General features: G+C 39.0%; 2 protein-coding genes across 3 annotated transcripts; both read right to left on the reverse strand.

The window, feature by feature from the left end:
- Nucleotides 1-113: 113 nt before the first annotated feature.
- On the reverse strand, nt 114-18,301 carry LOC139937489 (gamma-aminobutyric acid receptor subunit beta-3-like). 2 transcript variants are annotated; one of them, XM_071932641.1, is made up of 11 exons: nt 18,186-18,301; nt 13,357-13,579; nt 11,506-11,634; nt 10,401-10,598; nt 9,540-9,639; nt 8,027-8,184; nt 6,007-6,162; nt 4,299-4,472; nt 3,279-3,326; nt 2,478-2,597; nt 114-1,570 (listed from the first exon to the last, which is right to left on the reverse strand). In XM_071932641.1, the coding sequence occupies exons 2-11, from the start codon at nt 13,531-13,533 to the stop codon at nt 1,517-1,519; spliced, it is 1,314 nt and encodes a 437-aa protein (XP_071788742.1). In that variant the 5' UTR covers nt 13,534-13,579; nt 18,186-18,301; the 3' UTR covers nt 114-1,516. The 2 variants fall into 2 exon arrangements, with proteins under 2 accessions (XP_071788742.1, XP_071788743.1); XM_071932642.1 differs by lacking the exon at nt 18,186-18,301 and having other exon boundaries at nt 114-1,566; nt 13,357-13,840.
- Nucleotides 14,386-27,062, reverse strand: LOC139937488 (gamma-aminobutyric acid receptor subunit alpha-6-like). The gene is made up of 9 exons (XM_071932640.1): nt 26,853-27,062; nt 25,590-25,718; nt 24,653-24,847; nt 24,024-24,123; nt 23,112-23,269; nt 22,328-22,483; nt 21,226-21,402; nt 19,489-19,536; nt 14,386-18,381 (listed from the first exon to the last, which is right to left on the reverse strand). The coding sequence occupies exons 1-9, from the start codon at nt 27,003-27,005 to the stop codon at nt 18,175-18,177; spliced, it is 1,323 nt and encodes a 440-aa protein (XP_071788741.1). The 5' UTR covers nt 27,006-27,062; the 3' UTR covers nt 14,386-18,174.
- Nucleotides 27,063-27,222: the final 160 nt, after the last annotated feature.

Here is a 27,222-nt window from a genome sequence, read left to right on the forward strand (position 1 = left end):
GTATTGCTTCATTACATTCTATCATTCTCTTTGCAAATTAATTATTAAAGTATTGCACAAACGTTATCTGATATGTTCATAATTACATGATTTTTTATACCCAAATTCTTCATAAAATATATAATATCCTATTTCGAAATTACATACATGGTGTACATGTATCAAAAAACTGAAGGCCATATGGAAAATCTAAATAGAAATAACAGCATGCTAGCTGCATTTCAAGTAAAATTTGCATAGGCATGGATTAAAATTTTGCATTGTTTCTTGTACAATACCCTGTGTGCCAATACATCATCATCATCAAGAATCAACTTCATGGCTCTGCTTACCGTAAGCAAAGAATCGGCGCTAATGGAGCAGGGAACTCTGCGCTTACGTCAAGCGTATTTCAAGGGTTAGCAGGGAATTTTTGCTTGTGCGCATGTATACCCCATGTTACTAGACATTGTTCGCTTAAAAGGCTAGCGCAGAAATTTGGCGCTTGCAGATTAAGGGGAGAATGGTGGTCTTAAGCGCAGAATTTAGCGATAAGCAGAGCAATGAATCGGCCCCTGTTGACTGCACAGCATACAAACACAGGTTTCCCCACTTTGATATGAAATACAAAGTCGCAACCCCTTAAGGTGATCCCCCTGCTGCCGTTCCCTAGGTTACATTGTAAACTTTGGTGTGATCCCTGGCTATACATCAGTTACATCAGATTGAATGGCTTCTGAATGACACCCCTGAACAAAGATTATTAACAAAATAGGGAGACTGCCAACATCAGGGCTAGATAGCATAGTTGGTAGAGCGCCAGCTCATTAATCCAGTAATCAGAGGTTCATCCAGCTCTTGTCAATGTTTCTTTGTTCAGCCCAAAATTATTCTGTAACTTACCCTGTAGTTTGTTGTTCTTTTTATGTAGTCTGCCCTGTTCGTTTAAAAAAAAAATCCCTCTTCCCACCTTTGACTTTTGTCTTGTGTGTTTCCACCTGATTAACCTACAGCCCCTTCTCTCCAGCCCCATTTGTCTTCCTTTCACTGTTCATAACTTTGTGACTGCATTCCGTCTCTGTATTTTCACTGCTTGACTGCTTTGTCTAGTATGGTAATTATTTGTGTGGGTGCTTATGAGTAGGTTAACACATTCAAACCTGGACCTATAACAAAAGAGGACAATAGAGTCCATGGTTTGGGAAAGGTCCACTGTGGGAAAATGTGTACAAAACCAACGGGAGCTGTTGCAAAAAAGTTTGTATGAACAAAAGAGGGACAAAAGGTGGTCCACGGGTATACCAGCTTGGGTGTGTGTTGTGTTGGCCTTTTAGAAATGATCTACTCTGGTGAAAACGCAAGGGCCATTAACCAATTTTTATGTTGTTTGCTCTATTTATTTATCAAGTAATAGACCATACAGATTGACCGTTACCATTATATAAACTATATTGCCAACTACAGGATTTCAGCAGTCATTGTTCCTGTGGTATTGACTCGTCGGTCAAGGCACCAGCGTTCTTTTCCCTCCGGTGCATTACAGGCTGCTTGACTGCCCAGGGAAGTCATCTATAAACAGGGTCATATCTGTCTGGAGAGAAAGGATGATCAATCAATATCACAAAAACCATCAATTGTGTAGAGTATATAGAAATTTATAATACACAGCAATCTGTAAGTGAAAGTCTCTTGCTGGTCATAAACACCGTTCCAGTGTGGCAGGAGATTGTGTCCCTCCATTCTGTGAACTGTGTACAAACTTCTTCCGATAGCGCCCTCTTTTGAAACACCCTCCTCCAGCCCATGTTCATTTCCCATTATTGGGGGACAGAATCTCCGGCAAACCGATTTCCATGGGACACCGGCTTAAACCAATGTATCATTTATTGCAGCCTTACAATAAAACCTTCATCATTTACTGCCTTGCAAATAATCATCCCAGCAGACTATCCGCTTGAAAGAGCAACTAATTCTCTTTCATGCCGTATGTATTTTCATCATGGATTCACCATAAAGTCTCCTACCACCTGCAATCTAGTCTTGGCTCAACGCCTTCCTCTTGTTTATATTCCACGTTCTACTGCATGCACACCGCACACACCCACCCATAAACGACCACCAACAGAGGGTGCTATTTCCAAGACAAACTGCTATCACTCATTAACCACTACAGAGCCAGATCTCAATAACAAATTCTGTACGCCCCCTGTCTGTAGAGTTCAGCAAATTCCCAGTAACCTAGACTATCTAGAATCCTGAAAAGTCTCTTAATAATCCTACTTTCAAACTCATGCATCTCACATTTGTGGCCAAATATGAGCTCGCCTTTAGTGTCTACTGTCAGATGGTGGATGGACGGACTAGGGCCCCACCTTTACTGCAAGAAGCTCCACCCCATTTTCTCCCTCCCCATAGTCCAAACATCCACCATTCTTCTTGAGACTGCGGCTTTTCTTCTTGGAAATCCTAGTCTTAGCATCAGGGAAGATACGTTGTACCTGCTCTGTTGCCTTGACCAAGGATTCTTCTCCGAACTCCTCTGTCTTCTTCTCCTTCTCTCGCTCCTTCATTTGGAGCTGCCGAGCTTGCCAACTCTGGTTGATTTGGTCGCACAGATCCTAGATTAAGAGCAAGGGTGGAATAAGTAGTGAGAAATACTCCTCAAATACAAACAAATCGTTTGTTTTGGGGGGTTTGTTTTTTTGTTTTTTATGCAAGTCGCCAGACACACAAGGCCTGAAAGCCACTTCAAGGTGTGGGCCACAATTATTTTTTTCCAGAGGCCGTTCACCTACTACTCCTAGGGCTGAAACAGGGTTACCCCTTTTACAGTCCATACGGATTTAGGCTTGGATATCAGTAATCAGATGATGCCTTGCTGGTAGAAAGCGCTACCTCCCCAATTTTATGTAGCAAGTGTCGCGACTGGGATTCAAACCCACACTCTGCTGGTCGAACACCAGAGCTTGAATCCGATGCATGCTCTTAACCGCTAGGCCACGACACGCCACAATACATAAAACAAAGTAAAGGGTTGTGATATATTTGCTCTGGCCCACTTGGCTACACCCAGCTCAAAAGTATTTAGTATTGTATCATTTGCATACAGCTAATTTCAAAGGTCTCACCATGAACTGCATTCTCAGGGATAGTAAATAAATTGTTTTCCAGTGAGGCATCTCCTTTGCTCCTTTGGGGCACAAAAACTTGTACATTTTTACCTAACATACTTCGAGGTGAAATGATGACAAATCAGAATGGATATATTGCATCGATATTTACAGAATACAAATACTTACTGTATACTGCTTAGTGTACCTTTGGAGCAAGTTGGTTATTCTTCTTGACTGAAAATAAATAGAATTTCAAATAGAAGACTGTGTAAGATGGAATTGGTAATATAAACATGTGGAAGTACATGGAGTAACACACTTGTTAGCAAAGTAGGAACAAACAACTTTAATCAGGTGAGGTTTGCAGTAGTACCATGTGTAAATCTATTCTGATTTGGTTGACAACTTAACGTTTCAATCAGTATGCTGTATCTCAAGTTTAAGACTAACTGCAGGTGGGATATTTATGGAAGTGTCGCAAGACACTTAACCACTGCCTCGTCCTTCGGATGGGACCAGCCGTTAGTCCCATATGTTGTGTTGTGTAACGCATGTAAAAGAACCCAGTGCACTTCATGTCGAAAAGAGAAGGGGTTCGCCCTGGTGTTCCTGGCTGTGGCTGCTGTATGCGCCGTAGCACCTTGTAAACCATTATACGGTGCTGCATAATTGGGTCTCAGAATTCATCACTGCAATCATTTCTTTCTGAAAGTTTGTATATACTTAGCGCTTGAGTACCTTGTTTGGTTGATACGTACGCTATATAAGTCTTCGATATTATTATTATATGCCAGGTAGTTTTATTAAAATAAAGATGTTTGGAATCTTAATTATTATTAAAAAAAAAAAAAAATGGAAGTATGTTTAGAAAATAATACACAAAATGTATACACATGATTGGTAGAACGAACGAAATAGTTGCAGACAGTGTACATGTTTGTGTGACCAACAAACCTGTGAAAAAAATTGGGCTTAATCCCTTATGCGATTCAAGAGAAAATAGTGAAAACAGGTTCAATATGTAAACACATTGTCCTTAATTTTTGTTGTAATATTACTTTATTTCAGAGGAAAATAATTCACCGAAAAAATGTTTATAGTCTGAACTTAACAATCACTCAGCTCTCAGACAAAAATCACTATCAATCCTGCATATCAATGGATTGGTCTGTTGTATTAACAGTAAACATACAGTAACTTTTTTACCTTGATCATACTGGCGAAAACAAAGATAGCTTGGACCAGTAGGACGAGTCCAGCCAGCACACAGATGGACAACACGTCAAAGAGTGGACGATCAGCAGACTCGGCCAATGATATCATAGCGTTCTGGCTGACAATCAGACACTGTAGAATCAGTCCACATAATACGTACTTGTCCTGTTTCAAATAGAAGTGAGATTATAAGCTCATTCATAACCTCTGGTATTGACCCATACACTGCTGGAACAAGCTCCCTTTTTACGTCCATGACTCATCCTCCATCAGCTCATTCAAGACTCGGTTAAAAACACTTTTCAGACAAAGCGCTTTGAAACGCCAGTGGAAAGCACTATACAAAATGTTATTTATTATATTATTATCTTTCTTGAGTTCTGGCCAAAAATCTTGAATGAGAAAGAACTGAATTTTCATAACGCCCCTTCCAATGGACAAAGCATGGTTAAGTGTCTTGCTTAATGTGTATGGTGGGTGTTAAAGGAACACGTTGCCTTGGATCTGTCGCGTTGGTCTTTGAAAAGCGTTTGAAACCGGTTTTTTTTAATGCATATGGTTGGAAAGATGTTGTAAAAGTAGAATACAATGATCCACACAAACATGCCTCGAAATTGCACGGTTTTCCTTTTACCTCGTCGACTAACACAGTCGGCCACATACATTGTAAATGACCGACGTGTTAGTTCGCACAGTAAAAGGAAAACCACGCAATTTCGAAGCAAACTTGTGTGGATCATTGTATTCTACTTTTAAAACATCTTTCCAACCATATGCATTTTATTAAAAAAACGGTTACAAGCGCTTTTTATAGACCAACTCGTCCAATCCAAGGCAACGTGTTCCTTTAACACCAAGTGTATATCTACTAGCTGGGTAGATGTTCTTTTGAGAACATGTCTTGCTAAATATTCTACTACTGCGGAGAAGTTTTTTTCAAAATTCAGGAGATTTCTCTACTACTGCTGAGTAGATTTTTTGGAATTCAGGACACTTCTCAGTTCTGAAATAAATGTCCTGCTTATTAATTACTTAGCTGGGTGGAAGGTAGAAAATCCACCTGGATTACAGTTTTGATGAGTGGTTCGAGGGGACTTTTCAATATCAACTTCACTGCAGCTGCGTGAGTTCTTAATTGGTCTCAACGTTTCGACTAGCCACGCTCTAGTCATCGTCAGAAGTGTGATAGATACTGACCTATTTATAGAGGTTCATCCCCCAGAGGTTTCAGTGTAGAGTCAGTCAAGGTCCTGCATGATATCTTGCTTAAAGGAACACGTTGCCTTGGATCGGTCGAGTTGGTCTTTGAAAAGCGTTCTGTAACCGTTTGTTATTAAATGCATATGGGTAGAAAGATCTTGTAAAAGTAGAATACAATGATCTACACAAATATGCCTCGAAATTGCGTGGTTTTCTTTATACCTCGTCGACTAACACGGTCGGCCATTTATGGGAGTCAAATTTTTGACTCCCATAAATGGCCGACCGTGTTAGTTCGCGACATAAAAGGAAAACCGTGCAATTTTGAGTGATACTTGTGTGGATCATTATATTCTACTTTTACAACATCTTTCTCACCTTGCATTTCATAACAAGAGGTTTCAAACGCTTTTTATAGACCAACACGTCCGATCCAAGGCAACGTGTTCCTTTAATATACTGAAAGTTTTTGTGACCCAAATTCAGTCGCTATACGTACCAGTAGAGTAAGATAAGAGATTGTCGGCAGACTTTGCGACACCACATATTTGAAAGCTACGGCTGTGAGAAGAAGAGTAACAGTAACACTGAGTCTATCCGCTGGCTCATCGGCACTGACTGCAAACGATGTGAAACACAGCAACAGAATCATCAACTGAAAGTCAAACACAAAAAGGTTTTAACATAAACCACAGTACATGTTTTGGTTTGGGGTTTTTCATTTTTCAGTTTAAGTCAACATTTATTTCATACTACGATGAAAATAAAAGAGAGCATGAGCAAAAGTTTGTAGGAGATAGCCTAGACAGACGAACTACAAACATAGAGACAAGAAAATGGGGCAACAGAAAACAAAACAAGAAACAGACTGTGCGATGAGACAAATAAACAAAGAGTTATATTATAAGCTTATCTCCAACTTAGGACTAGCTTCAAGTTTTTAATTACTCCCAGGGCTAGTCCTAAGTTAGGACTATCTATTGTTAAATGGGCCCAAAGGCTATTAAATAAATTGCTGACGATAGAAGCTGGACTGACTACAGTTTAACAGGTCCCAATGTTTAAATACGTATGAGACTTAATTGTACAGGTTATCACATCACTTAAAGGAGCGAAGACAAGGCAACTTGGGAAAGAAACGAGGAAGAGAAGAACTCTCATAACTAGATCATAACTTTTATGCACCAAAATTGTGGCTGGACTGGCAAAATGGTCTGATCCCCCTCCCCTTTTTTAGTAAAAATGCATACAATCAATTGCATTACAGGCAGGTAGACATGACGGCCCGACTGCCTCCGCATGCAGTTAGTGGTACGGGTGCGGATGACTTGTGTGCACAGTAGTCCTACGATGTGACAGTGTGTATACGGATGGGTCGTGCGGTGTGATGACTCGCACCATGCAGTGTATACTGGTGGGTTTACAGCGGCGTCTTTTCGGAGTGAATAATGCGACTGCCTTGTGAGCAAGGCTCGTGAGAGCATGATCTATGTCACGTAACAAAAATGACTCACAAGGGCAAAGGGTCATGGCACTGCAAATGAGAAATACACCGAAAGACGTCATCACCAGACACTCTGGTGCTGGGAGCGTCGACACAATAGGAAATAACCTTTCAAAAGGCTAACCAGTTAATTGGCTACTTGGCAACTGTCAAGATAAATATAGAACTTATCTTCAATTTAGTTTCAGAAATAAAGTAACAGATGAAGATTCCCAAGGGAAAGCCTCAAGGAGAAAATTTTGTCTGTTTTGTGCAAAGTTATCGCGGTGTTGCTTGGTTACAAATCTGGTGCTGAGAGACTATAAAAAGAATCTGATATGATGACCCGATAAGAATGATATATGATTGGATATATTTAAGTACAAGGGAAACTACAGAGGGGTATCAACTTGTTTTGTTTTGAAAATCACAATAAAAATGTACTTGCAGTTAGACGCCGAATTTAAACATGCTCGTCATAAAAAGTGTGATAAATATTCTTGAAAAGGCGTACATTCATTTCAATCCTATACAGGCATTTGGTGAAGGGCACGTACAAAATAAATGTGAGAAGGTTGTAAATTGCAATTGGAAACCTTGAAGGGGCACCAAGTCAGTGGCACGGGGCAACAAAGGTCATTGCCTCCATTGCCTCCATTACCTGTCTATACATGTAGTAGTTGTTAATGAACCATAGTTAATAAATAAACCCAAAAAACAAGTTCATCAAACTGAGAACACAGTGTGATAGTTGAACTTTTTAAGGCACTCTGTTCATGTGTCGATTTTTGTGTTTTTTAGTTTGAGGGACAGTTTATTGCGCAGCAGCTAAATTTTTATTTTGAATAAGTGACACAAGAATTATGTTAAAACAAACGGGAACAACATGTGCTGAAATCATATATTCCCTCTCCCAATCATCAGTAGTATCCCACATTCAAACAATTTCCATCATTGCGAAGGATCTTTAATTTTAATATCAAGGAATTTTGTATACAGCCAAGAGTAGAAATAATATCATGTCTGAAATACTGACCAGAATAAGTCCCACATTCCAGAGGTAGAACCCACTCTTTCGTCTGACATGCATTGAGAGATGATAGATGGGATACTGTCGATGAGATCCTGTCTTAGCCTTGTCTTCAACCACTGGCTGGGCAATCACATGTTTACTCAACTCCCACTCCTCATCAGCTAAAAAAAAAGAAGAAAACACAGCACATTAAGCCAGGGTTTGAATTATTATTGTTACATGTATTATAATTTTATTTTATTTATTTATTTATTATTATTTTTTATTTTTTTATTATTGTTATTATTATGTTTTTTTTTGTTTTTTGTTTTTTGTTTTTTTTTGGGGGGGGGGAATTCCACAAGATTGCAGGGCGTGTAGCTCAACAGTTTTACTGAACCAAGACCTGGTTCAAAATGAGTGGAGCAAGCAAAAGACTAGCCTGAACATCTGACATTTTGTCTGACGTCACACTTTGAGGCTCATGAATAACGCCAGAGACCAGCATCAAAAACTGGCGTGTAGTTTAACCTTTGACTACTCAGTCATTTCACATAGAAATACGCAGTCAAATTCTATTGCGGACCTGAGAGCAGTGTACTGTTTGGGCAGCTAGCTCATGTCACTGCACATTTTCAAAATGATATCATTGTATCCAATGGAATCACTGGATCTAGCGGCGGGGACCTATCTTTCAGGGGCCCAGTCTAAGAAAAGACCTGCTCCTAGAACTAAGAGGATTGTTGCGCTATCGTCTCCACGAACGTAGACACATAGAGGAACGAACCCCAGTCATAGTTCTAGGAGTACATAAGACCTTTCTCACTTGTCATGCTGCTTCAACACTCAAAATTAAATGGTATTTCAGGTTCATTACCGACAATTTCCACAAAGATAAGTCACAGTGAGGTATTAGGGTTATTCGTCAATTGAAAAATTAAAAACCACACGGCTTGTCCAGTCATGATTTTTACTGGCCCAACGCTTCAAGCAATAATCGACTTAAAAAAGTGTTTGTTTAAAGGAACGCGTTGCCTTGGATAGGTCGAGTTGGTCTTTGAAAAGCATTTGTAACCCATTGTTATAAAATGCATATGATTAGAAAGATATTTTTAAAGTAGAATATAATGATCCACACAAGTATCAGTAAAATTGGGTGGTATTCGTTTTACCTCGTCGACTAACATGGTCGGCCATTTATGGGAGTCAAATTTTTGACTCCCATAAATGGCCGACCGTGTTAGTTCGCAAAGTAAAAGGAAAACCACGCAATTTCAAGGCAAATTTGTTTGGATCATTGTATTCTACTTTTAAATCATCTTTCTAACCATATGCATTTTGTATAAAAAAAACGGTTACAAATGCTTTTTAAAGACCAACTTGAACGATCCAAGGTAATGTCAAGACCAGAACTTGAACCTGCATGCTCATGATGTGACACATAGGATTTTGTGTCATCATTATAGATGTCGCAATTCTACTCTAACTATGAGATCTTAAATTCCACAATAAACCACTAAAATAATGTATTGATTACCTGTAAATGTGTCCAGTCTAATAGAGTCTTTGATGTTCATATCTTTGACAAACTCAACATCTGTTATAGGCCAGTCGGACATCAACTTGATTTTAAGTTCCTACGGGGAGACGAAACATTATTTTTGAAAAATTAAATCAAAAATTAATAAATAGGAATGATGTGAACATACTTCACAGTGCTTGAAGACAAAGAACACCTTCAGTTTTTTTGATCCGTTCAGTTTTTTTAAAATGCTAAAGTTTAAAAATGTGGTAGTGCTCCTTCAGTATTCTATAATCTTTGCTGGTTACTCATCTCAACCCAGGTCGAAATTTGAACCCATTTGAACCTAGTTAAACTTTGTTTAACTGGAACTCGTTGAAACCAGTTGATAAACTAGTTAAACAAAGTTAAAACCATGCCAGTTGGTTTAATATGGAAAATGGACGGAAACCAACTGGTTTATAATTTCAACCTAGTTGAACACAGTTAAACCTAGTTCAAACCAGTTGGTGAATATGGAAAATGGACGGGTTTGGTCACTATCCAGTTGAACCAGTTGACCCCAGTTAACTAGGTTCAACTGGAATTTTGACCTGGGAAGATAGTGAAATCAGGTTCTAACCCATTCATGGCATAATGAAAACATGGTGCCTTTCTTGAACCTCGGCTGCGGCTTCAGGCTCCGTCGTGTGCCTGCTGGTGTTCAAACCACTGCAAGTAAAATACACGCTGCTCCAAAAATGTATAGGCCTGAAGGCGGGTTCACACTCGCACTGTTTCAAACTGCGTACGCAACACCCGGAGCCCAAGCCGGAGACGAAGCCAAAGCTGAGTTTTGAGAAAGATAATCCAGACAAGGGTTGTTGACGACTTTACCTGATGATCGAATGGGAAATCATGGAGTCTCATGCTAGCCTTGAAGGTAGCCTTCATTCTGTAAGACACTTGAGCGTCTGGTACACCATCTGGCTCGTTCTCTGGGTAGATGATATTATGCTTACAATCCATCTTCTCGATAGTGGTAGCATTAAAGAAGTACACACAGGGGCTCCATTGCTCAGCCCAATCAACATCCTGGGGAGTAAAGTCAAACCATGGGATTAAAAACTGAGCACAAAAACATTCCTGATTATGAAATTTATTTTATAACAATTTTTTTCTGTCAAAAATTGCAAGCTGAAATGAAGTCATTTTCGATAAAAATGGTGGCATTACATTTGTAGTAATACAAAAAAGTTGTAATACAAAAAAGCACACATAAAAATCAATTTTCGAATAATTTTAAGGCAGTGTATATACTTTTGGTCATTGTCAAAGATCAGTATCCTCACTCAGTGTATCCTATGCATAAAATAACAAACCTGTGAACATTTTGGCTCAATTGGTCATCAAAATTTCAAGAAAATAATGACACCCTTGTCACACAAAATTTAGTGCTTTCAGATGCCTGAGAAAGGCTTCAGTAGTTTCAAATTTCGGAAGTGAAAATAACCACTTTCTATAAAACTACACTACTTCGAAAGGAAGTCATTTCTCACAATATTTTAAACTACATGTAGCAATAGCTGCGCTTATCGGTGCTCTCTAAGTAATCATTTACTACTGTCAAAGACCAATTAATTTGTTGAGTTATTACCATAGAGTTATATATAAGAACTAGAGGGCGCACGAATGATGCTTTGTGCACAAACGCCACAGGACCGCAAGATGACAAGCGCGCCATTCTGCATGCGCGTTGAATATGAAACACACGTTTGAGTTTTTTTTTTATTGAACGCTCACGCGATGCTGTTTGTTCAACATACAAAATGGCCACACAAACGCACGCTGTGAGATGCCAGTTTTGTCACCTTAGAAAATGGTCGCCTGCGCGCATGTCGGAGCGCGTATATAGGCCAGTGCCCCCTCTAGTTATTATATATAACTCTATGGTTATTACCAAAAGTGTCCAATGACTTTAAGTGATTATCTAGTACCCTACCTCTCTCTTGAGACCCTTGACGGTTGGCTCTTTCCAGGTCACAGCCAGATAGATCTCAGCATTGAACTCTTGCTTCACTGTGTCAATCTCACCAACACAAATCACATTGCAGCGAACACGCGCATAGATCTGCAGGGTTCAGAGTCAAGCACAACATTATTATCAGGGCAAAATTTCATAAAGCCTGCAAGCACAAAAACAAGCACAGAAACTGGTTACCAGCCAAAAGTAAAGTTTACAAGTGTTGTGACTGGTGCCCTATTTTATGCTTAGCATAGAATTTGTTAAGAAGTCTTTTTGCTGCTTAATAAACAGCTTGACAAAATTGGGCTCCAGGCAGCCAATAAGCACAAATGATAGCTATGCACAGACAAATCTGACTTTGAAGAAATAGAATACCAGCCAAAATACCATACCCTTCAATTTATATTGCTGTGACTGGTGGATTTGTTAGGCAGAACATCTTTATGAAATTAGGCCTACTTGGTAAGTAAACCCTGATGCAAGAATTGCATTATTTAAACAAACATATGAAACAAAATTATTTGATGGTAAGACAAATTACATGTGATGTATGTGACACTGGTTTCTGACTCACAGCTTACAACAAGCGAATGTTCTCCAAGAAAAGAAATGTATGCTAATGAAAAGAAGTTGTCAACTCATGAACTCATGATACCATGTATAATATCTGACCCTCAGAAATGACCCTCAGTAGGAAATTTTACAAGGGATGACCTGAACCTATGTACTGCAAATATTATTATTGGCTGTTATATATTTTCAGGGTATAACCAAAAAGAATTGCTGATTTTTCTGAGCGCAAAACAATCAGAAATCAGAAGAAGAAAGAATATCACCAATTCCAATATGTTGATAAAAAAACAGAGAACAAACTCACAATTTTTTTTCAGTTTCGTTTCACCGCTACACTAGTGGCTTCATCATGTATACAATCTTGATACACAGGGCAGGGTTTTTACAGTAGACCATTTAGAATGTAGGCTGAAAGGGGGGGTGATCAGGCGGAGGTGGCAGAGGCCAAGGGCTGTAATGGCTTTTAGTGTATTAAGTTGGTAGGTGGGGCAGGAACCAGATTTGCTGTATTAGCTGCATGGGGGTATCAAGGGGCAATTTGAAGTTTCCTGTCTGATCTATGTGTCATACAGCATACAGGGGGTACTCTCAAATTAATTGTACCTGATAACCGCAATGATTTAGCAAAAGGTACTAGAATGTAACCATACTCAAAGCTTGTTGTGATGCTCCCTCTCTCTTACACCGGAGATTAGAGCCCGGTTCAAACTTCCTGCCAATGCGATACAAATTTTGGCGTGACAAAATTCGCAAAGAACAATTCCCATCAGTTGGGCTGTGTTCAACGCCTGTGGAACAATTGCTGCGAAAACAGTCACGTGGCATCAAATTCGCTTCACATTCACATTCGCAGGAAGTATGAACCAAGCTCAAGAGCCCTGACACAACCGCACAAGGCAAATTTTACTGACAATTTGATTATCTATGGTGGGAATAAATGTTGATGAATTGAAACAAATTGAATTGAATCTCTTTTGTGAATACTTGTGGCTCTGAGAAAGGCCAGTTGTCTGCAAGACGCTTCCATCAGTGTGCTCTGAATGTCTTCTGGGGAAGAGCCCCATTGATCGGTCAGAGCACACCGATCGAAAAGTCAAGCAGAAAACCAGCTCTTCTCAGTTCAACCACTGTTCAAAAAAGAGATTTCTTGTCACCAAAAACCTTACTTACCTTATAATTTTCTACCATGCATAGCCTTAAGTCTTATCTTACAACATGCAAAATAACTCCAGAGAGAGAATTTTTTAGACTCACCTTCCGTCCGTCTTCCCTAGGCTTGTGCCACACTTCAGCGTCTTTGCCTTTGCAGTGTTTCCCCACTTGTTCCAAAGTATCGTGCAGTCTATCGAGACCCTCAACAACCTTATTACAGCATCCAACACGCTCCTCTGGCTTGTCTGGCGCGGTTAAAGGTGGCAGATTCTGATCCATTATGATGTAATAGTAGCTCTTCCTTGCCGCAGTTTAATATTCAAATCTGAGAGTAAAGATCTAAAATGTCATGATATCATTGAAACAAATTTCATCCAAAAATGATATCACTTTTAGGTTGTTGGCTTTACATTCACAAGATGTTTCCTCTGTAGCTTGTAAAGTAGATTAGTGGTGACAATATCGGTAAATTTGGGTCAAGTTTCAGCCGAGAGTTCTTAAAACGTCAGCCTACGAAGTTTCAACACAGTTGTTCTAAACACACTAAGAAGTCGCAGCCTTTCTATATATCCCCTTTGCAGGCAACTGGTTGTGTCACCACCCATACGTACAGATTTAGTGTACGCCTTCAACTGCAGAGTTTATAAACCCAAGTCGTAGGATGGAGCTTATTGGAGTAACGTCAGTAAAGTTAATTGAGTAGATCCTCTACGTTCACATCTAGATCTCAGACAGGATGTTTTGTTTCTTGACAACTGCTTCACCTTCCGAAGCATTAGGTTTTTCATTATTGGAGGCAAGTTAAAGTAGCCAAGAAAACTTTGTCTTCAAATTAAATGTTTCCTGTATGATTGATTTTTTTTTTCAGATTTAATAACAACTTTGCTTTTATTAATCCAAAGATTAATCAAAAGACGCTTTGTTGGATGTAATATGTAAGTCGATGGAAGGGAACTTTTATTTGATTTTTAATTTAAAGGGGACATTTTTAAAAAGACTTTTCAAACTAAATTTATCCTGATTAAACAAAATTCAAACAAAAAAATTTGAAAAACATGAAACAAGGCTGATGCAAATTTTAAGTGTTTCTCCTCTACGATTATCTTTATTATATTTGGAAAAAATTTTTTTTACTCATTATTACACATGTAAAAACAAATTACAGAATGATTCTGTGAGTTAATGTATTAACAAACTGGTGTAAACACACTGAAAAACATCTTTCTTTTTGTTTGGTATGTGTGTTGATTTTTGGTGGTCATCTCCCCCAATAATTTTAAAACAAGAGCACCAGGCCTGCATACCAGAACCTAATTTCATAAAGCCATATTTATAAGCATAAAAACATCCTAAGCACAGAAAAATGTTGCTCAATAGAAACTGGTTACCAGCTAAATTTCCAAAAGGTTAATATATTGAGCAACTGGTGTCCCACTCATTTTTTGCTAAGCAGTATCTTCTGCTTTTAAAACAGCTTTGTGAAATTGGGCCCAGGTAGCAGGATAACAAAATATAAAACAAACAGATGGCTCATCTGTAAACACGTTCAAGGTGAATATTGTACCACTGGTATCACACACATAATCTATGAACCTCAAGGAGACTTTGGAATACTAGGTGGCAGCAAACTTACCAGGTAAATTTATTTTGGGGGTTGAACAAAGAATTGACTAGAGTGGGATTCGAACCAACGTGCCGGTGCTCTACCAACTGAGCTATCAAGCCCAATATTGGCGGTGCCCTATTTTGTCAATATCTTTGTTCGGGGGTGCCAGTCAGAAGCCATACAACCGTTAACTTCAGTGTAGCCAGGGATCACACCCAAAATACGATACAACCTGGGAAGCGGCAGCCAGGGGATCACCTTAAGGGGATGCGACTTTTTGTTTCAGATATCAATATAAACCACAAGGGAAACTGACTGGGTAAATTTTGAAATGATTTTGGGGGTTGAACAAAGAATTGACTAGAGCGGGATTCGAACCAACAACCTCCGGATTAACGTGGCGGCACTCTAACAACTGAGCTAGGTAAATTTTCGCAAATACCGGGCGCTCGCGTTTAAAGCTTGGAATTAGGTGCATTGTGGTCTAGCTGGTGATCAAATTTGATCCATATAATATCCCACAATGCACCTCATTCAACAGTCTGCGCTTGCGCAATGGTATTAGCGAAAAGGTCTATTGTTTAAATAGTTCTGATGAGCATGCCAGATTACAAAAAATTAATTGGATTTACCTGGTAAGTCTGCTGCCACCTGGCGTCCAAAAAGTCCCTCATTGTTCACATGAATTTCATCACATGTCCACTAAATTGCTTGAAATATATCACAATATGAAAATTAATATTCTTTAAATATTAAAAAATATGTCACAAACTTCTCAATATTTCCTATGTGTGTACCTTTAAAAAAAAATATTGTAAACATTGCACAATATTCTTAAATTTTTATATTATATACAACTTGCTCTAGGAGTACATGTAATACTGATCCCAAACCAAATTCAAACCAACATTTCTTGAGGAAGTGATCACTAAAGCCTACTCTTCTGTTGTTTTTCAGACTCTTTCCCTCTCATATGAAAACGTACGATCTAACCCTCAGAAGGCTGTAGAATCACGTATTAACTGTCACTTAACAAAACTTCAAATCTTTTAAACATTGCATATAATATAATTTGCATCAAATGATGATTCTTCAATTTCTATAATATCGCTACTTGATCTAGGAGTAAATGCTGATTCACACACAATTTGTTTTCCTCGCAATCTTGAGGAAATGATCACTCATGCCTACTCTTCTGTTTTTCAGACTCTTTTCAATTTTCATTAAAACCTGATGAACATATACCATCTAATACTTGGACGATATAGTAGTACTTAAAGACTAACTTATTACATAAAAACTGCATCCGCTTTCGTACAACCGTGGCAAAAAACCTACTTCATCATGTGCAATCTATACCTTGAAAGACTCAACTCGACAATCACTTCACCATCTGAAAGACTGACCTTCAGCATCAATTTTTAAGGTGGATTTGAAATTTTTACAAAAAATATAACTGCTGTTAAATTATTATTCAATTGCTGCATTAAAGGCAGTGGACACTATTGGTAATTGTCAAAGACTAGCCTTCACAGTTGGTGTATCTCAACATATGCATAAAATAACCAACCAGTGAAAATTTGAGCTCAATCGGTCTTCGAAGTTGCCAGATAATAATGAAAAAAAAAACACCCTTGTCACACAAAGTTGCGTGCGTTTAGATGGTTGATTTCGAATCCTCAAGTTCTAAACCTGAGGTCTCGAAATCAAATTCGTGGAAAATTACTTTTTTCTCGAAAACTATATGTCACTTCAGAGGGAGCTGTTTCTCACAATGTTTTATACCACCAACCTCTCCCCATTACTCGTCCCCAAGAAAGGTTTTATGCTAATAATTATTTTGAGTAATTACCAATAGTGTCCACTGCCTTTAAAACCTGATGAACATAGTGTATACCATCTAATACTTGGACGGTATTAGTGTGCAATCTAATCCTTGAAAGACTCAACTCGACAATCACTTCACCATCTGAAAGACTGACCCTCAGCACCAATTTTTAAAATGGATTTGTAATTTTTACAAACAAATATAATTGCTTTTAAATTGTCATTCAATTGCTGCATTAAAAAGCCTCTAACTTTGGCCCAATTTGCACTGGACCTAAAAAGGTTCCGTGACCATCACATTGGTAACTCAACGCTATAGACCTTTTTCATGGTGCAGCCATCTTGAATTTCTCCCATTAATATCAATGTTACCAAACCGAGGCTGGAAGAACAAAATAGTCTGGTTCCTATTTGCAAAATGATTATTAGCATCCATTATTGTTATTCGATACGAGGAACATGACCAAGATGGGGGCAGCATGATTAAGGTCTATGGTCTTATATGTAGCTCCTTCAATTCTTCCCCGTGTTAGGCCAAGTCTGAAACAGTGTTAATGAGTAGGCAGACACGCTGCGCATTCTAGCTGTAGCCGTAGTTGCCGTTTCGGACACAGACTAGTTAACACTTTCAGTGCCCACCTTTTTTAGCATTTTGTACATCAAATGTCCAGCTTTTTTTAGGTTTTTCAAAATTGTATAAATTTATATTTTTTAAGTGTTTCTCTCCAAACAAAATGTATCTTGCCGATTTGTGTTGCATTGGTACATCCCAAAGTCAAAAGTATTTCTTGAGTGATGATGCTCACTAGTGATGATGTGTACTACGAGTTGTACACGCTTGAAGACACTGGATATGTACACATGTTCATAAAATAGATCATACATACACAATAATGGCACTTCCTGAGTACAAAAAATACATCATACATACATGACCCTGGCACTTAATGAGTTTAAGCTATGTACAAGAAGCTAAACAGATACAGAGCCTAAGATGTTTTTCTAAGCCATAGATTCATATTTGTAAAAACAATAGGGTCCCTCTGGACAGTGGACACTATTGGTAATTGTCAACGACCAGTATTCTCACTTGGTGTATCTCAACACATGCATAAAATAACCAACCTGTGAAAATATGGACTCAATTGTCGTCGAAGTTGCGAGATAATAATAGAAGAAAAAACACCCTTGTCACACAAAGTTGTGTGCTTTCAGCTGCCTTGGATTCGAAATCAATTCAAATATTTTAGTGAGAACTTATTTCCTTTTCAAAAAAACTACTACTTCAGAGGGAGCCATTTCTCACAATGTTTTTACTATCAACAGGTAACCAAGTAAGTTAATATGCTAACAAACATTTTGAGTAATTACCAACAGTGTCCAGTGACTTCATTGCTTTCCTGTATGAAAGCAAATGTTTCAAAAGACACGGGTGAAGCCTTAATTTAATTCTAACCCAAATCCCTGCCTTGGTTTCGAAAAAATCTTTATAGCTCACCTGAGTACTGACTTGGTTCTGAACCTTCACCGAGCAATTCCTGTTTGTCAGAAGCGTCTACCTTATTCCTTTTAAGCCTCTTTCCTCGCTTGGTTTTCTTGTGTACATCATTAGCGGGGACAGTCTTCACTTCTTGCTTTTTCCTCTCTGCTTCTTTGCGGACCTGTCGCATCTTATCTATCTTCACATTTAGTTCCTTTGAGAAAGAAGATAAAAACAATCTTTTTGAGAAAGCTTCTCATAAATTAAGAACAATTAGCAGCAAATCTTTGCTCACTCTGATCAGAACACTTTCAACTTATTAGGGGGGGGGGGGTGGAAGGATCACAAACCACAAACCCAAACAACCAGTTTGCTTTAGTACAGATGAGGAGAGAGTTATAATCATCAAGCCTAGAGGGGTCTTTAGCAGCAGCATGGCACGTGTTTGTGTCGTGTTTCAAGCTCTGCTGTTTGATCAGCAGAGTGTGGGTTTGAATCACGGTCATGACACTTGCTACATAAAATTGGGGAGGTAGTGCTTTCTGCTCTACAGGCCAGGCTTCAGACTGATGATACCCAAGCTTACATCCGTATGAACTGTAAAAGGGGTAACCCTGTTTCAGCCCTAGGAGTAGGTGGCAACGGCCTCTGGATGAAAATAATTGTAGCCCACACCTTGAAGTGGCCTTCAGGCCTTGTGTGTCTGGCGACTTGCATAAAAATAAAAATAAATAAAAAAAGGTATTTTCATAATTTTGAGATGTATCTGAAGTAAGTGACAATTGAGGGACTTTCATGTACTTGTGACATGCATGCTCAGATCATTGCAATGGAGCTCTCAACTTAAATGTTTCTGGTGAAGGAGAGATGCAACAGTGAAGACCTCATTTTTCTCTCCAGCTCTGTATAATGTTAGTTTGTGATTCACCAGTTTTGAACATCAGTGAAGACCATGTAGGATTGGATAGTGTCAGGTGGTATTTGACGTTGTGATCGCACACAGGGTTCAAGTACATAGTGAAGGTATCAAAGAGGACCGATAACGGAGCCTTGTGGGTTGGCTAAAAGGATGTGGCTCACATCAGAGTCAGCTTCAGAAATGCTAGCAAAACTTGTAGCATGGATTTGTTGTTCAATACCATGACACTTGATGCCGTTTTCCCAGCAGGTTGACATTGTAATCAGATCAAACTGTCACAGGTGACAAATGGCATCGCTTTAGTGACAACCTGGCTTTTAAATCAACATTATGTTGACCCCAAAAAAAATCTATGACACCATCTTTAAAATCCAGCAACTTAAAAAATCAAAACCCGCTTACCTTATATTCCTTGATTGCATTTTGTATTATACTATTTGTCTTCCTGTTCTGTAAACCAGAAAAAAAATAAACAAGTAAAGTGTTAATTCACAGATACACAACCTACAACCCTCCCAAATGTTTCTTATGAGGTGCATGTAGGTCTGCAAATTTCCGAAACCAAAGTAAACAAACAGTTATTTTTTATTTTATTTTATTCAACTTCCAACAGCGCAAGCGCCAATTACAGGACGGATAAAAATATTAATATTAAACATTATAAAAACAGAAAATTTATCAATGAATTAAGTCAGTAAACAAGCGTAAAAATACACAAACGCACATGTATGGCAAGAGGGGAAAACCCATAAAAGAACAGACAGAAACATGAAAGACCCCAAAGGACAATTTGTAGTTTTCCTACCTTGACAAAAAAATAACCACACCTTTCAGAAGCTCTAATGGCTCTAACTTAAAGATTCTCCTGATCAAAACCAAACCTACTGAATTTTGAACTGTGCTTGGGTCTTTTCATTTTTTTGTTCAGTAAGGAGTGTATTCACAAGTGCCAGGCCAGATCTTGACAACAATCGACTTCCACAAGTGTGTCATGAATATGGGATTCTTTGGAGTTGAGCAATAGCAGAGTTACACCCAATTATTAGACTAACTACTCTTTTTCTAATGTAAAACCAGGGCCCAGTTTCAGAGCGCTGCTTAACGGCAGTGGACACTATTGGTAATTACTCAAAATAATTATCAGCATAAAACCTCACATGGTAACGAGTAATGGGGAGAGGTTGATAGTGTAAAACATTGTGAGAAACGGCTCCGTCTGAAGTAACGTAGTTTTTGAGAAAGAGGTAATTTTCCACGAATTTGATTTTGAGACCTCAAGTTTTGAATTTGAGGTCTCGAAATCAAGCATCTGAAAGCACACAACTTTGTGTGACAAGGGTGTTTTTTTCTTTTATAGTTATCTTGCAACTCCGACGACCAATCGAGCTCAAATTTTCACAGGTTTGTTATTTTATTCAAATTCAATTCAATTCAATTCAAAAATGGTTTATTAAAACATGACTCGCAGTTAAAAAACTGAATTGCACATGTCAACATCATAATATGTTAAAAAAATTACATCAAGTAGAAGTAAACGAAGAAAAGGACATCAAATAAGAAATTATTATTATATACATTGGCAAAAATACTTTGGTAAAAAAAAACCAGTAAGTACAATTATTATATATATACACACATAACTATATTAAAAGATATTTAACAGACTGACGATTTGAGGAATTGCACTTTGTTTGTAGCGAGCTGTTTTACATCTGGGTGGGTCATATTTGTTGGTGTGTCTTAAATTAATCTGACAGTAACCTTTACTTATATAAGATTTATGCATATGTTGAGATACACCGAGTGAGAAGACTGGTCTTTGACAATAAATAACCAATAGTGTCCAGTGTCTTTAACTGACGATTATGTGCTAACTGTATGATTTTCATTTCATAGCGCTGCTAACCTTAAGCACAAAAAAGGCATGCTAACCTTTCGGTGCTATATGAAAATGGATGACGTAACAATGCATATCTAGGTGGACGCCCAAGCTGGCCGTCTTCTTTTCTTGCTTACCTGTAAAATACGCTTACGCACAAGCATAATTTTCTGCTATAGTAAGCACAGAAATTAGCTTAATATTAAGCAGCTTCATGAAATTGAACCCAGGTGCTTAGAATCCAAATCAAAACCACTTACCGCTATGTACAAATAGATGATCGTAATAAGATGTCCCAAAACAAGAACCCCAACCATAACGCATGCTGAGATGGTATCAAAGAGCATTATGCTCTCTGGTGTGGTGAAGACGGATGCAACGGCATTCTGGCAGACGGCGATACACTGGAAGACCAGACAAAATATCACATACTTGTCCTACAGAAAACAAAAAGAAACATTATAACCTTTACTTATATAAGATTTGAGGCATTGCATGGTAAAGTATCAATATATATTTGGTTAGCGGTAACACCATGAGTGTTTCTTGCCAGGTAGATTTTGTTCTTAAGAGAACTGTCTTGCTATATATTCCACTACCGCGGAGTAGATATTTTGGTGTGCGGGAGACTCCTCAGTTCTAAAAAGAACTGTCCTGCTTTTTGTCCTGGGCGGAAGGTAGACAATCGTGAAATAAGAGCTTATAACAAAGACCAATCACATATTTCAGGCATGATAGTTGGTTCAAGGAAAAAAATAGGAACATTTAATTGAGTACCAAGGCTTACATACAAACCTGTACTCATGGTGTAGGCTTTAGAAGACTTTCAGGCTTTTTATTCACAATTTTGCAGATGTTTCCCAAGGGCAACAAAATAAGAAAAAGACTAAAGTAGGAAGAATGTCATGCCTGTTGTTTTAGAAATGTACCAAATTTGAACTTTCCCAAAAATTGAGTTATGACCTTTACTTACAAGAAGTGTGAGGTATGAGATTGGTGGAAGGGACTGCGCAGCGACGTACTTAAAGGCTACAGCAGTCAGGAGTAACGTGAGTGTCACACTCAGTCGATCTTCAGGCTGGTCATGAGGACACAAGGATTTATCCTTAATTTTTCCACACTGGGCCCAATTTCATAAAGCTGTTAAACAGAAATTTCTGCTTAGCAGATGTCTTGGCTACAAAGCAAGAATTGATCGCGCAACCAGCCACAGCAACTGTAACTGTATATTTTTCTGGCTGGTAACCTACTTTTGCTAAGCAAAAGTTGTTTGTGCTAAGCAAAAGTAGTTTTGTGCTGAGCAAAAGTAGTTCTGTGCTAAGCAAGTTTTGATCTATCAGACCTGTTATGACCTTTACTTACAAGAAGTGTGAGGTATGAGATTGGTGGAAGGGACTGCGCAGCGACGTACTTGAAGGCTACAGCAGTCAGGAGTAACGTGAGTGTCACACTCAGCCGATCTTCAGGCTGGTCGGCAGCCACAGCAAAGGATGCAAACGACAAGGATATTATCAGCATCTGGAGAAGGAAGATGGACATACTTTACTCTCAATGACTAGAGCAGAACAGCCACACCCGAACATTTTTGTTTAAATATATAAAACAATTTCTTGGTAAATTGATAGCCCTTTTCCCATTCAAAGTTTTAAAGGCATATTATGCATGGATGTAAATATAACACGTCCTATCTTGGCCTCTTTTTACACTTCTGCTCGTTCTTACCGCAAAACAGCTTATCTCTGTACTTGCTTTTCTCAATGTCATTTTTTGAGTTTGTCTGTTTTGCCATGGAATGGCCGAGAGGCACTTCATCTAGGCAAATTTCTTTTTACATCAATAAGCTAAAAGAATGCATGTTACATCAGTATCACTGTCTTCATGTATATTTAAAGGTATTATAGGCCCTGCGAGATAGGTCTGACAAAATAGTTGCAGACAGTGTCCACAATTTCTGGTTGAACAAAGAAAACTTTCACATGCTCTCTCAATAAGCTAAAGGGTACGGGGGCTGATTGCACAAAGAGCTAAGATTGATTTTAAGTGCGAACCAATATACAAATCACTTTGGAAATACCGACAACGCATGTTGTGATGAATCTTAGTGCTTTGTAAAATCGATCCTAGGCAGATTATAAAACTTTCTCACCAAAACCAAAGTCAGATTCCAGAAGTAGTAGAGTCCCTTCCTCTTGGCGTACATGGAGATATGATAGACTGGATACACTCTATGGGACGAGGATTCCTCTCGATTCCCTTTGATTGGTGCAGCACTCACCGCTGGGATAAGCTCCCACTCATGGCTTCCTGTTCGTTAAAGAGTAAGATGAGAAGCAGGCCAAAATTGGCAACTTCGACTACAGCTTTGGCTAGATCAGCGCGTGTGCCAGTGTTGAAGAATAGACAGACGCACGCGATCTAGCCGTAGCTGTAGCCGAAGTCGCTGCTCGGACATGGCCTTACAGTGTGGATAATTGCCTCCATGCTCCAGTTAAATTTGCAGTTTCCTCTTGTTATACCTCTGTACAAATTGTGAAGTTTGATTGGTCGAGAACCAATCACGTGCCGTGCAACAAATATGCATGTTACATGGCTCGACGGGCCAGGTAACATGAAAAGTGATGTACACCGGTGTACATCACCTTGATCGTTCCCAGCGTTGGTCGATTTCCAGCGCTGTGTACGAAACAACCGCGGGTTCGAGGGAATAATTTCTTGTTCATCTGCTTATTAAACAATGAATAGTCCGTCGTAATAATGTTTGAAGATAACAACAGAACTTCGAGAAGAGGAATAATAATGTTACCAAGGTATAACAAAACAATTGTTGCACGCTGTGACTGGGGTCCATGGGTTTTGTACAACCGAGGAGGAAAATGGCACCCGAGGCGAAGCCGAGGGTGCCATTTTCCCCCTCGGGTGTACAAAACGCCATGGACCCCGTCACAGCGTGCAACAATTGTAAAATGTTATCTCCTTTACTAAGGAGATAATGCATTGGTGCATTGCCCTTCTAAAAAAAGAAGCAAACAGGCCTGTGTATAAGGAAAATGAAATTTACCTGAGAATGTGTCCATTCTAATGGAGTCTTTAATGTTGGTATCCTTGACAAACTCCACGTCAGTCTCTGGCCAGTCAGACATTAGCTTGACTGATAATTTCTGGAATTTTCAAGGTCAAACAAACCAGCTTTTTTAATAATACACAAATTTGCTTGTTTTATTGCATTAACTGTATCATGCAATATAGTAAATTAACACAGATGTAGTTAGCAGTGGCTTTCTGGTGGTCAACTTAATTTAAAACAGCTAAGGACCAGCTTTCAAAAGCTGTGCGTGTGACCTCAGCTTACCTGGGAGTCTATTGATTTCTATAGACCCTTACACAGTGTGCAACGCACCTCCAAACAATGCGCTTCTAACATTTCCATCATTTTAAGAGTCGAATCCTTAGTGCCCGTTTGTGTACAAATGTGACTCCCTAAATGGCATACAGGATACATGTACATGTAGGTGCGTATCTTAGTGTGCTGCGCTTTGTGCAGGGGATCTTTAGCAGAGGTGTTGCAATAAGGCTGTGTCCGAAACGGCGACTTCCGCTACTGCTACGGCTAGGTTAGACAGATGCGCGTGATCTAGCCGTAGCTGTAGCCAAAGTCGCAGTTTCGGATATGGCCTATACTACACGTACCTGAAAGTCCACAGGGAATGTCTTGAGGTACATGGACGTCTTGAATGTGGCTCTCAGCCGATACGTAAAATAGACATCTGGTTCCCCATGTTCATCATCGGCTGGTTTTATTCTGTGCTTACACTCCATCTTCTTGATTTCTTCCGCATTGGTGAAGACGATTCTCGGGGACCACATTTTATCCCAGTCAACATCCTGAAACATTTAGTCAAGCATTGAAATCTCAAAGACATGAAGACTAATCCTTTAAAACTTTCCCAAACAAGCCTCAATTTCATGTGTTTAAAATGTGTTTAAAATAAATCCGTTATTCTCGATATCGAGAATTAATAATTGTATCAATGTTTTCTCCAAAAGTAAAGCATTTCATGGAATAATATTTCCAGGGAAGTCTTTCACCATTACCTTCTGTAAACCCTGTAAAGTATTTGTAAATCTGTAAACTTTTAATTTCTGTTCTGTTCAGAAAGTGTCCAATGGCTTTAAAGGAGCACAGTAATTTTCATCTGGTGAGGGCACTTCAATGATTATAAGGCCAGTTGTATTGAATTGGCACCACACCAAAAGCCAAGGGCACCCGTGACCATGGTAATTTAATACCATGACAATTGCCACGGTGAGTGCCAATGGTTTATTTGAGGCCTGGGGCCGATTTCACAAAGAGCTGAGGCCATGTACAAAACGGCGACTTCGGCTACAGCTACGGCTAGATCGTGCTTGCTTCCTATTCTTCAACACTGGCAGACGCACTGATCTAGCCGTAGTCGCCATTTCCAAGACGACCTAAGATTGATCTTAAAAGCAAATCAGTCATAGTTGCTACATAATGTGATGTCACAATACAATCACTTCGGTAAAACTGACAATTTGTCTTGCGGTGAACTTTATTGCTTTGTGAAATCGGCTCCTGGACCTCTCATTTATCTCAGTATCTCACCTCTCTAGTGAGTCCCTTTACTAAAGGCTCTTTGTATGTCACACCAAGGAACAACTCGGCATCAAACTGCTGCTTCACTGTGTCGATCTCACCAACTGTGATGACATTACATCGCACACGAGCAAAAATCTACAAAAAAAGAAACACAATTTCTCAAAATGAAGTCATTGTAAAAGTGACTAATGCTTTAAAACATAAATGCTGGATTTTTATGCCAACTGAAACTGTGTCATACTTGTGAAATTGTTGGGATTCAGCATACAATAATTAGTGCTAAACGCTTAACATTTCCATTTGTATTAATCAGTTTAACTTTTAAGTGTCGAACTAGCATACAACTTATAAGTGTAAGAGCAGAACAGAAGGCCGTCACCACATGGCTTTGAGGAGATCTGATAGATACTCAGGGGTCTTGAGGGTTCGGTTTGGACCCTGAGAATTTTCGATTTGTCAAGTTCTCTTCGCCACAGGGCCTACAGCCAACAAATGAAGCTGTACAAAAGTAGGTCCAACCCTAACCTCATCAGTCAGGATATTCTGGGGTTTTTTCATACTTTATATCCAGACAGAGAGTTTTAAAGGCAGTGGACACTAGTGGTAATTGTCAAAGACTAGCCTTCACAGGTATCTCAACACATGCATAAAATAACAAACCTGTGAAAATTTGAGCTCAATCGGTCATCGAAGTTGCGAGATAATAATGAAAGAAAAAACACCCTTGTCCCTTGAAGTTATATGCATTTAGATGGTTGATTTCGAGACCTCAAGTTCTAAACTTGAGGTCTCGAAATCAAATTCGTGGTAAATTCCTTCTTTCTCGAAAACTTTGGCACTTCAAAGTTCAGGGGGAGCCGTTTCTCACAATGTTTTATACCATCAACCTCTCCCCATTACTCGTCACCAAGAAAGGTTTTATGCCATTAATTGTTTTGAGTAATTACCAATAGTGTCCACTGCCTTTAACACCCCAGCCCGCTCAGTCAGGATATTCTGTTTTTTCATACTTTAATATTCAATATAGCCAGACAGAGAGTTTTAAACTGGTGGAATTTACTTGCAGGGAGGCAATCCAATTTGCAATAGAAGCTACGTGTGAACACATTCAAGGGCCATGTTACGTAACAAAAATAATTAATATAACAACAATAATTCATTTCAGTTTGGGGTTTTTTACCCATCAAGTTTTTTTAAAAAGGGAGTAGGCCTATGGCCTATTATAGCGCCAGAGCTCTGGGTCTAATTTTATGTAAACAAAATTAACACCTTCCGTTTGTCATTCCGTGGTTCATGCCAAACCTCGTCAGTAGAAGCCCTTCCATTCAATTCAATCTCGGTCAGCTTAGATGTAACTGTTGCGAAACTTTCCAGCACTTGATTCCTGAATTTGGCGTCTGAATTACTCTTGTTTTCGTCCATTTTCACAGCAGTCAAGAATCCGTGGACATCAATAAACACAAACCACTCAATTGTTTATTGGCGGTGTAGCAACTGCACCAATCACAAAAAACACTATCAATAGAGGGCGCTACTACAGACGAACAAACTACAGGCTGGTGCACATTATTATCACCATCCGCACAGACAGGTGCTACAGACTCAATGTTCAAAAACACGAAAGAAATACTCAGGTCTC

Source organism: Asterias amurensis, chromosome 5 (assembly GCF_032118995.1).
Source record: "Asterias amurensis chromosome 5, ASM3211899v1".
NCBI classification, from domain to species: domain Eukaryota; kingdom Metazoa; phylum Echinodermata; class Asteroidea; order Forcipulatida; family Asteriidae; genus Asterias; species Asterias amurensis.